Source organism: Peromyscus californicus, unplaced genomic scaffold, assembly GCF_007827085.1.
Source record: "Peromyscus californicus insignis strain IS unplaced genomic scaffold, ASM782708v3 Scaffold_10__1_contigs__length_136768540, whole genome shotgun sequence".
Taxonomy (NCBI): domain Eukaryota; kingdom Metazoa; phylum Chordata; class Mammalia; order Rodentia; family Cricetidae; genus Peromyscus; species Peromyscus californicus.
The window spans coordinates 17,671,545-17,683,322 of NW_026294391.1; the positions used below are offsets into that span (position 1 = coordinate 17,671,545).

Consider the following 11,778-nt stretch of genomic DNA (forward strand, 5'->3'; position numbering starts at 1 on the left):
CAGGAGAGACCTGCTATAGAAGCTCTTAAGTTCTTCTGCCTCTCCGTGTGAAGCCATGTGTTATATAAATGGCCATATTTCACATTCATACCTTGGGACTGGCCCCTAGCTCCAGCTAATTCCTGATTTAGGCCCCTAAAACAATTAAGAGCAAGTTGGTAACTAGTAGATTTTTATATAGCTTCTTAGGACCTATATAAAACACTGATTCCTGCTGTCAATCTCTTTTCTCAGAGACTCACCGCACTGTGTTAAACCAGATACTACGGCAGTCCACCACCCACCTTGCTGATGGACCTTTTGCTGTCTTAGTAGATTATATTCGTGTCCTCGACTTTGATGTCAAGCGCAAGTATGTGCCCTAGTTGTGGGGTGTGTTGGGGTGAAGAGCTACATGAATGATACTTGTCTTCCCCTCCCAGAAAAAAAAGCCATAGTTGGTTTCTTATGTTCAGTTCCATCTTTTAGAGTTAGGGTGGTACAGTCAACCAGGCTCAAGATTTTTTGTTATCCCCACTCCTTTCCTTCCTGTACATGTAAATGTGCTTCCTTGCTTGTTGCAGAAATCTAATGTAATAGTCTCTATGATCCCTCATTCAGTAGAAATAGGAAAAAAATGGAATTCATAATAAATGATTTCTCTCCCAGATGCTATGTACTTTCCAGGTGTGTAGGGTACAAAGATCAAAGAGAGGGTGTCATTGAGTTTTCCTCCTAAACAGACAAATTTAAGTTTGCTCTGCTACCCCCAATCCTATTTTCCTTTTCTATATCCTAAGATATTTCCGCCAAGAGCTGGAACGTTTGGATGAAGGGCTCCGGAAGGAAGACATGGCGGTGCATGTTCGCCGTGACCATGTATTTGAAGACTCCTATCGGGAGCTGCATCGCAAATCTCCTGAAGAAATGAAGAATCGATTGTAAGAACTCGGGAAAGGAAACAGCCAAGATGGTTTGGGACAGGGAGCTCTTTCTGTATGGTAGCAGTGGCCTAATCTGGCCTCAAATTTAGGGCCAGTGGTTACAAAACTCCCCAATAGCAATCTGGCATAGATAATGTTAGTTGAACAGTCTTCCTACTTTTGGACATAGCCTGCTGGCCGGCCCTTTGGCTGATTTACCAACTCCTAAGCAGACAAGGATGTCTTTAATGTTTATAAGGATACACTTGAATTGTTTGCAGTGAGAACTTCTATCATTGTTAGGCTAGGAATAGGAATCTGCCTGCTAAGCAGATGGTAACCCTGGGATGGGAGTTACCATGTACATCAGTGCCCCTGTCAAGTGAGTGAGTGTTCACTCCTGGATTATGAAGCCACCTAGAAGAAATTGGCAGCTTGCAACACTAAGTATCACGGTAGCTGATGAGACAGATTAAAATCATGGTTTGTGTTTTTCCAGAGCTCTCCTGGTACTCTGTTTACTTCTTCATGTAACAATGAACTTTCTCAAAGTCAGATTCACAGAATCTTTCTTGTTCACATGATGGTACATGAATGGTCAGATCTGCCCTGGCTTTCTGCACAGCTCTCTTTGTTTCTGCTCTTTGATGCAGGTATATAGTGTTTGAAGGAGAAGAAGGGCAGGATGCTGGAGGGCTCCTGCGAGAGTGGTACATGATCATCTCTCGAGAGATGTTCAACCCTATGTATGCCTTGTTCCGTACCTCACCTGGTGACCGGGTCACCTACACGATCAATCCATCTTCCCACTGTAACCCTAACCACCTCAGCTACTTCAAGTTTGTTGGACGCATTGTAGCCAAAGCTGTATATGACAACCGCCTCCTGGAGTGCTACTTTACACGGTCCTTCTACAAACACATCTTGGGCAAGTCTGTCAGGTGAGATTGTGGTAGTCTTTAGACTGCCCTTAGCCCTAGGACTCAGTTCTTTATCTCCTTGTCCCATCTGCTGCCACCAAGCCATGATCCTATCTAATTGGGTTTTTCTAGGTATACAGATATGGAGAGTGAAGATTACCACTTCTACCAGGGCCTAGTTTATCTGCTGGAAAATGATGTCTCCACACTAGGCTATGACCTCACCTTCAGCACTGAGGTAGGTTTTGGGGATCACCTTGGAACTGACTCTGAGTCTCAACAGTTCTGAGGAAGTGCTTTGAATTCATCAAGCAGAGACATCATAAACAGAAAATAGAATTGGTAAAATAATCCAAGCTATTTCCTAGTTTCCCCTTTTAAGAATGTTCTTGAGGCCGGGCGGTGGTGGCACATGCCTTTAATCCCAGCACTTGGGAGGCAGAGCCAGGCAGATCTCTGTGAGTTTGAGGCCAGCCTGGGCTACCAAGTGAGTTCCAGGAAAAGGCGCAAAGCTACACAGAGAAACCCTGTCTCGAAAAACCAAAAAAAAAAAAAAAAGACAGAAAAAAAAAAGAATGTTCTTGAACAGAAGAGAGATGGCTCAGTGGGTAAGAGCAATTGTTTTGCAATCTTTAGGACTTGAGTTCAGGTCTTCCCCATGTAAAAAGCTAGGTTTGGCCATGATTGAGTGCTTGGAACTTGGGGTGGGGGTGCAACATACAAGAGGAATCATTGGAGATAGACTAACTGCTGGTCTAATTCCAGGGAGAGACCTTGTTTCAGGAATAATAGTACAGGACAAACAGACAATATCATCCCCTAGCCTCTTTACATGTGCATATTATCGCATGTACCTACATTCATATACATATGAAATAGTTTTATTTATGTATGTGTATATGCCACATGTGTTCAGGTACACAGAGACAAGAAGTGGGCATTGGATCCCATGGAGCTGGAGTTACAGGGTTGTGAACAAAACTTGAGTCCTCTGGAAAAGTGAGCACCAAACACTCATACTGAGCTCTCACTCTCTCTAGTCCCTAAAAACAAATTTTTTTTTTTCAATAAAATTTTCAGCGCCAATAAGATGGCTCAGGAGGTAAGGGTAGTTGCCACCAAGCCTGATAACATGAGTTCAATCCCAAGGCTCAGCATGGTAGAAAGAGAGAACTGACTTCTGCAAGTTGTCCTCTAATCTCCACACAACATGCACACACACACACACAAATGTAAGAGGGAAAATTTGGAGGGGTAAGAAAAAAATGTTCCAATAGGGGCTAGGCATAGCAGCTTGCATCTGTAACTCTAGCACTGGAGGTTCAAAGACAATAGATCCCTGAAACAGCTGGCCATAGCCAAATCAGTGAGCTTCAAGTTTATTGAAGGACATTTTCTTAGAATATAAGGTAGAACATGACAGAGGAAGACACGTCATTGACCTCTGCCCTCTCGCCCCCCTACACGCACACGCACACACATGTTCCAGTACATAATTCATTCCTTAAAACAGTTCTAATTATAGAAAAAAATTAGATAGAGGTACTCTTTGTCCTCACTTGTTTAGGGCCAAAGACCCATTTCCTTTGTTCTGTTCTTCAGCTTTTTTCTAGGCTAATGAATAGTGAGAAATGGCAGTTAGTTATGAATATACATCATCTCCCTGTCTGGGAGATGGAAAGGAGTTAGAGTGTATTCCTGCAACTCTGTGTTAGTTGCAGCCCAGACCAAACCTGACATATATGATTGGTGTCTTGGATGTTCTAGGTTCAAGAGTTTGGAGTGTGTGAAGTTCGTGACCTCAAACCCAATGGAGCCAACATCTTGGTAACAGAGGAGAATAAGAAGGAATATGTACACCTGGTGTGCCAGATGAGAATGACAGGTAAGAAAAATGTCCTTTAGATAGACCTCTGCTTATTCAAGGAAAGAGGTCAGCCATTTATTTACTTAACATTTTTGTTCTTATTTCCTATGACAAAGCTACAAATGCCTTGCACAAAGGGAGTCAGAACACTTGACCAAAATACTTAACTTCAGCTACTATCATATAGGGGCCTGGAAACAGTGGTAGGTGAGGCAGGCAGATCTGTCAGTATCAGGTGTCCAACTGAGGCTCTCTTACAGACGCTATTCAGTTGTATGAGTTCTGAATCCATGTTGCTTTTTCCATTCTCTTACCAGGAGCCATCCGCAAACAGCTGGCAGCCTTCTTGGAAGGCTTCTATGAAATCATTCCAAAGCGCCTCATTTCCATCTTTACTGAGCAGGAACTAGAGCTGCTCATATCAGGGCTGCCCACCATCGACATTGATGATCTAAAATCTAACACTGAGTACCACAAGTACCAATCCAACTCTATTCAGGTGAGCTGTTGGCAGAGGACCCCTATCTTTTCCTTTTACACTAATCAGTGCTGGTTTATGAATGGCAGTATACCTCTGCCTCTTTCTTCTTCTGGAGCATATTTACAGTTGATGCTCTCACCCATCCTGTGAAGGAACTGAAGCCCATTCTACAAAAGGGACTTGACTAATATTTCAAGTCCATTGCCATTTCCTGATCTTTACAAGTGTTCGTGCTCTTGTGCTCTCTCTCTCTCTCGCTCTCGCTCTGTTTTTTCCCCCACCACCACACACACACACACAGTTTCTCTGTGTAATAGCCCAGACTGTCCTGGAACTCTTTTTGTAGACTAGGCTGACCTTGAACTCACAGAGATCCGCCTGGGGTTAAAGAGCTTACAAGCTCTCTTTTCTGACGTTGGGTTTTTGTGTGTCTCTTCCTACAGATCCAATGGTTCTGGAGAGCATTGCGTTCCTTTGACCAAGCAGACCGTGCCAAGTTCCTCCAGTTTGTCACAGGTACTTCCAAGGTGCCCCTGCAAGGGTTTGCTGCCCTTGAAGGCATGAACGGCATCCAGAAGTTTCAGATTCATCGAGATGACAGATCCACAGATCGCCTGCCTTCAGCTCACACATGGTAAGAAAACAACTGTTTTTCCTTTTCAGTGATTGTATTGAACTTGTAGGCTTAATAAACGTCTAGACACAAGTATTGCCTAGTCCACAACATTAGAAACCTCTCAGTTTGTTGGGTCTGTGGAGGAGGTCAGAAGATGGGCTAAACACAAGACTGGGAGCTGGGAAGACACTGGGAAATAAACAGCACTCTGGGAAATCATGGTGTATTCCAAAGGGCTTAGCCTGACTAGAACAAGTAATGGCTGGACAGAGGCTGGATAGCTGGCTCAGTGGTTAATAGCTTTTCCTGCTTTTTCTCAGAGGACCCAAATTGAGTTCCCAGTACCCATACAGGACAGCTTGCAACCATTGGAACTCCCAACTACAGGGTCTGTAATACCCTCCTCTTCTGGACTTCACAGGCACCTCTACTAACATACATACACCCATACATATACTTCACCAGTGACCCTGAGTGCCTCCTTAAAGACATTTGTAACCTGGGCTAACCTGGGCTCATAGGAGCTGTCAGACTCTGGACAGACAGCTAGGGAGCCTGCATGGGAGCAACCTAGGCCCTCTGCATATGTGTGACAGTTGTGTAGCTTGGTCTATTTGTGGGACTCCTAGCAGTGGGATTAAGACCTGTCCCTGGCGCTTGAGCTGACTTTGGGAACCTATTCCCCATACTGGGTTGCCTTGCCCAGCCTCAATACAAAGGGAGGAGCTTGGTCCTGCCTCAACTTGATATGCCATGCTTTGTTGACACCCACGGGAGGTCTGCCCCTTTCTGAACAGAAACAGGAGGAGTGGATGGGGAGCACGCAAAGGGGAGGTGGGGGGGAAAGAATGGAAGAAGAGGAGGGAGGGGGAGCCTGCAGGCGGGATGTAAAACAAATGAAAAATTTAGTAAAAAGGGGCATCTGTTTCTTAGAAAATGTCATGACTAGAGATGTAGTTCAGTTGGTTAGAGTACTTGCTTGATAGTACAACACCGTGGTTCCATTCCTCTCACCACATAAATTCGGTATAGTAGTGCATGCCTGTAGTCCAGAGAGGTGGAGGCAGGACAATCAGAAGTTCAGGCCAACCTCGGATACAAAGACCCTGTCTCACAAGTAATGGTAAAAGTTAAAAACCAATAAATAAGGGGCTGGAGAGATGGCTCAGTAGGTAAGATCACGTACTGTTTTTGCAGAAGGCTTGGGTTCAATTCCCAACACCCACATAATAGCTCAAAACCATCTATAATTCCAGTTCTCAGTACTCTGGTGCTCTCCTGACATCAGCATGTACACAATGTGGTGTGCATACATACCTTCAGGCAAAACACTCATAAAATCTTTTTTCAAAATAAAAAGACTTTAAATGAGTAAGTGAAGTTTATCCGCTCACTATATGTGTGTGTCTCAGATGTCTCTTCTCCATTGTATTATACTTTATCCTGTAGATAAGGCCATGGTATGTAAGTTGTAACAAGGACCAAATGTATGTTGCTAATGGCCACTATTAAAGCCAGATAATATTAGATCAGGCTGAAGAAAAAATGGGACAGTCAGCAAGAAGCAGGGGGAGAGATTGACTCTGGCTCAGAGAGGAACAGAAGGTTGGTAGCACTGGGATTCATTGTCTTTTCTCATGAACTAATCTTTTTATCCTTTTAGTTTTAATCAACTGGACCTGCCTGCCTATGAGAGCTTTGAGAAGCTCCGCCACATGCTACTATTGGCCATCCAGGAGTGCTCTGAAGGCTTTGGGCTGGCCTAATAAGGCCTTGCCTACTTCTGTGGGGTTTTTCTACCATTGTTGGACCTGGGGAGGGGGGGATTTAAAAAAGATCCAGAAAGAAAATGTCAAAATCCAATAAATGAAATTCACCAACTCACCATGTGTGTGTCCCAGCTGCCCATCTTCCCTAGTGCATACCTGTTCCCTTCTCATTCTCTTGCCTCTCCCTTTTCCATGCCGTCCATGATCCCCACCCCATGTGTTAAGAAGGCAGTAGCCTTTGCAGGGACCTGTTTGTCCCAACTGAACAGTGTGCTCCTCAGATTCTGTGTTCAGAAGGATTTGCTGCATTGAGACTTGAAACCTTTGGATAGGGGAAAAATTATATATATATATATTTTTTTGTTCTGTTTGCATTTCTTAATTTGTGCTTGGAATGTGTTGATGATGTGCACAGCTAATGATTCAATGCGAGACAAGATTGGCATTTGTGTTGTGGAGGTTTCAAATAAAGAGCACTCTTCATAACTCACTTTTCACAACGGAGTTTTCTTCAAACTTAAAAAAATTTGGAAAAAGAAAAACCCCTTACACACATACTAGACAAATGAACTTTCCAGACAACCATCTCTGCCCTTCCTGCTCACCCACCCACTTCCACTTCTGGTACAGTTTCTTTCCTCGGTCAGTTTCCCCAGAGAAGAGACTGACAGCCAGCAGGAATTGGGATTTACCTTGAGTGTTTGGAGTACACACTGCAGCAGGCTGTATCAAAACTTGGAACCCACGCAATGTTTCATTTGGTGAGCATTTATGATAGCCTCAACTTTAGTTTCCTTAGCGGCTTCAGTTCCTTTCTAGTCACTTCGAATAAGCTTAAGGTTTGACTAGCTCTCCACAAGGCCACCCTTTTTGTTTTTGTTTTGTCTGTCTTGTCATTTGTCTGCAAGTCTTCACAGATTATCTAGTAGTCTCTTGTGATTTTGACTCTATCCAGCACTTAAAGCTGATCAGACTTTGATGGTTCCAGCCTTGAACAACAACAAAAATTTAATAAAAGTTTAGTTAGAAAAACAATCCCAAGTAGTACTTTCTTTGTGTGGTTTTTCTTATTCGCTGATGCACTACAGCTTAAAGATTTTCCCTGTTGACATTTCATAGTGTAGGAAACTGAGGGGATGTCCTCGCCCTGATTCCAAGGGCCTGGTAAATTCTCTGGCAGCCATTTTCTTTCTACTCAACATTAGCTCTCCTACATCTAACCTTGCTCTGACAACTGAAAAGGACAGTCGGGGCAATTCACCTCCCTATCTCTGAACATCGTGTCTGGGAGGAAGCAGCCACGTCTCTTAACACATGGAGTATATAAAGGTGTCTGAGTAAACGGGATAGAACTATAGGACAACCTTGCAGGTTCTCCCCAGTGTAAATGGCCTTGCGTTGAATCATAAAGCTGGGTAGGAATTATGTTTAAGGAGGAAAAGAGCATGTAGAGTTGAGCCATCTGGTTTGATCAAAAAGCTGTGTCCTTAAAGGTTATAGGGGTCCACAACAGTTAGGGGCTGACCTAGGTCCTCTGTATGTGTGTGACAGTTGGGTAGCTTGGTTTTTTGTAAGGCTCCTAGCAGTGAGATCAGGACCTGTCCCTGGCCCTTTTGGGAATCTGTTTCCCATGCTGGATTACCTTGCCCAGCCTTGACACAAGGGGAAGAGCTAGGTCCAAGCCCATGGAAGGCCTGCTCTTTCTGAATGGACGTGGGGAGGGTGTAGGGGGTGGGAGCTGGGAGGAGAAGAGGGAGGGGGAACTGGTCAGTATGTAAAATAAATGAGATGTTATTTAAATAAATAAAAATCTCATTGCCACTCACAGGCCTGTGGAGGATTCAAAAGGTTAGGAGTCCAGCAGAACTTGAGAATGGAAGGAAATAGGGAAACTTCTTGGGTCAACAAGAGCTAGTTCCTAGCTTTGTATGACTGCCCGTGTCTATTATCAAAGGACTAAAGGCTGGGGCAGGAGGATTGCTGCCAACTCAAGGTCAGCCTGGGCTATAGAGTTCAGACCCTGTCTCATAAATCTTGACTATTAAACTGAAAAATACAGCTCAGTTCTGTGTTTTCCCAGCATGTGTGAGGCCCTAGATTAGGTAAGTAACCAGCACAGCATGAAAGGAGACTATGGTTGGAGGTTGAGGGGCTACAGTAATGGAGAATACAGGTAGACTCCTAATGAAGGAAAGTAATGAATAGAAAGATTTACTAGACTTTTAATTCAACAAAAGGCCTCGTTCTAACCATATAAACTGATATCCAAAAGATGTAAAAATTAGAATATATTCATAAAGTAGGGTCATTAGTGTAAAAAATACCAATATTTAGTGTCAGTGATAATCAAGAAAGTCAAAGGACTTAACACACGGTATAAGTCCCGTTCAGATGTCAGATGTCCTGGTATACCTGTAGTTCCAGCTGTTTTGAGAGACTGAGGCAAGAAGATTGCTTGAGCCTAACAGCTCAAAAAGTTGCAAAATAGGCCAACCATGATTGCATGTTTGCAGTTCCAGCTTTCAGGAGGTAAGTTAAAGCACAGCCTGGGCAATATAATAAAGTACAGCCTTACAATATCTCAAAACAACATTGCAAAATATCCCTGTGCATAAAGGATCTGAAAAGCCATTGTGATGTCCAAGATGAATGACATAAGGGTAAATAGAAACATTCATCTGGGAAGAGGTACATTCACACAATAGGATTCAGCATCACTGGTGATATTTCTTAAACTGGGTGTAACTGGTTATATAAATGTTCATTTCCATATAATATGCTATGGTACATTAAGATCTGCAATGTTTCTTGGTAGAGGTTTTGTTTTTTTTTAAGATTGGGGTCCATTGCCTAGGCCGGCAGTGCTGCTCAGCCTCACAAGTAGCTGCGTCTACATATGCCTGCTAACCTGCCCAGCAGTGCTTTTTATGTGTGTGGGTGTTGTGCCATACACCATGTGTGTGCAGTGCCTGCAGAAGCCAGAAAAGTGTTGAATCCCATCCCCTGGAACTGAAGTTACAGATGATTGTTAGCTTCCATGTGGGTGCTGGGAATCAAATTGGAGTCTTTTGGAAGAGCAGCCAGTGTTCTTTACTGCTAAGCCATCTCTCCAGCCTTGGCAGCACCATTTTGATAATTTTTTAAATCTCACGATGCAGGGGCTAAAGTGATGATAGCAAAGCTAGCTATATGTGAGAGCCTAGGTCCAATTCCCAGTTAAGTGAGAAAACTGAAGTGAAGGAGGTGAGTCATGGGCACAATAGGTGAGATGATAGGACTAACTTCATTGTTTTTTTTTTTTTTCAAGACAGGGTTTCTCTGTATAGCCTTAGCTATCCTGTAACTTGCTTTGTAGACCAGGCTGGCCTCGAACTCAGAGATCCAACTGCCTCTGTAATTGCTACCAATCCACGGAAATAGCTTAATGATTATAGGAATTTATTGGAGGGTTAACTCGTGATACAGGAAACCCACAAACAGGAAATAGGGATTGTAGCAGAATCTTGGAAAGGTGAGTCATGGTCCAGCGCTGTTCTCTGGAGATCTCTGTCCTGATCCACCCCAGCATCCAAGACCACGAGGTACAGAAGAGAAGAGTGCATACTGGCACCCCAGGTCTTAAGAGTCCCAGTCCGGGCCTCGCCCAGTGGGCAGGTACCTATCAGCTACCTGCTGCCTCACTAGGGGCGGTGCTTCAGCGCATGGCACAGACAACTACCCACTATACTTCTTCCCAAGTGCTGGGATTAAAGGTATGTGCCACCACTCTTCGGCTGGGTTGGTTGGTTGGTTTGTTTTTAAGGAGAGAATGTGATGTAGAGAGGGGGATTGGCGGTAAATGTGATCAAATTACATTGAAATTCTCAAATTACTAAAAATACTGGTTTTAAAGAACTTTTATGTGTATATATGGTGATGATGGGGGTAATGTGCACATGGATCCAAATGCCCAAGGAGGCCAGAAAAGGTTGTAGGAGCCCTTATAGATCTGGAGTTACAGGCAGTTGTAAACTGCGCAATGTGGATGTTGGGAACTTAACTGAGGTCATATGGAAGGAAGGACAGCAAGCACTCTTAACCATTGAGCCATCTCTCCAGTTCCCTTAAATCGCTGAGAGGAACTTCCCAACTTTCCCAGAAGAAAAACATAAGATGGTAATTCACGAAGAAATGCAAATAAGAAATGTATAAAAATGTTTACCTTTGCCTGGCAGTGGTAGCGCACACCTTTAATCCCAGCACTCGGGAGGCAGAGGCAGGTGGATCTCTGTGAGTTCGAGGCCAGCCTGGGCTACAGAGTGAGTTCCAGGAAAGGCACAGAGCTACACAGAGAAACCCTGTCTTGAAAACCAAAAAAAAAAAAGTTCAATGAAATCTCTCTCTCTCTCTCTCTCTCTCTCTCTCTCTCTCTCTCTCTCTCTCTCTCTCTCTCTCTCTCTCTCTCTCTCTCTCTCTCTCTCTCTCTCTCTCTTCTCTCTCTCTCTCTTTCTCTCTCTCTCTCCTCTCTCTCTCTCTCTCTCTCTCTCTCTCTCTCTCTCTCTCTCTCTCTCTCTCTCTCTCTCTCTCTCTGTCTTTACACGTGAATGGTGGAGTAGAATATTTCTTCTCTAGGTCCTATTGGCTGGATATCCACATGTAAAAGAATGGAATTACATCCATCCATGCATATCTCTCAACCTGCACAAAAAATAAATTCAGAGTGGACCAAAGACCATAATGTAAACATGAAATTCAAACTGCTAGAGAAAAGCATAAATAAAACACTTGAAGATATGAGCATAGGTAATGAGCAGATTTGTATTTGAAACGTTTCAAAAAGTTAGCCATCAGGGAAATACAAACTAAAATTGCGTTGAGATTCCAAATCCCAGTCAGAATGAATAATACCAAGAAAACAGCAAATGCTGGCAAAGGTGGGACAGGAGGAAGCCTTCGTTTACTGTGGGTAGGAATGTAAACTGATGTGACCATTACAGAAATCTTTATGGAGATTCCTCCAAAAAGCAAAACAGAACTATCATTATGACCCAGTTATACCATTCTAAGGGTCTGTCATATCACAAAGTATATGTGTACCCCATGTTTATTTATTGTTGCACTCTTCACTATTGCTAAAATAGGAAACCAGCCTAGGTGTCTATCAATGAATGAATGCATTAACAAAATGTAGTACATACACAGTGGAATTTTATTCAGCCACAAAGATAAAAATGATGCCCTTTG

At 43.4% G+C, this 11,778-nt stretch overlaps 1 protein-coding gene across 15 annotated transcripts in view; it reads left to right on the top strand.

Moving 5' to 3' along the window:
* Window positions 1-7,045, top strand: part of Huwe1 (HECT, UBA and WWE domain containing E3 ubiquitin protein ligase 1) — a 156,237-nt gene extending 149,192 nt beyond the window's left edge. For all 15 annotated transcript variants that reach the window (XM_052759166.1, XM_052759241.1, XM_052759080.1 and 12 more), the window contains 8 exons: window positions 235-352; window positions 780-920; window positions 1,556-1,843; window positions 1,955-2,060; window positions 3,590-3,707; window positions 4,007-4,188; window positions 4,614-4,804; window positions 6,450-7,045. In XM_052759166.1, the coding sequence (XP_052615126.1) occupies window positions 235-352; window positions 780-920; window positions 1,556-1,843; window positions 1,955-2,060; window positions 3,590-3,707; window positions 4,007-4,188; window positions 4,614-4,804; window positions 6,450-6,552 (1,247 nt within the window). In that variant the 3' untranslated portion in view covers window positions 6,553-7,045. The remainder of the gene's footprint in view (window positions 1-234; window positions 353-779; window positions 921-1,555; window positions 1,844-1,954; window positions 2,061-3,589; window positions 3,708-4,006; window positions 4,189-4,613; window positions 4,805-6,449) is intronic.
* Window positions 7,046-11,778: the final 4,733 nt, after the last annotated feature.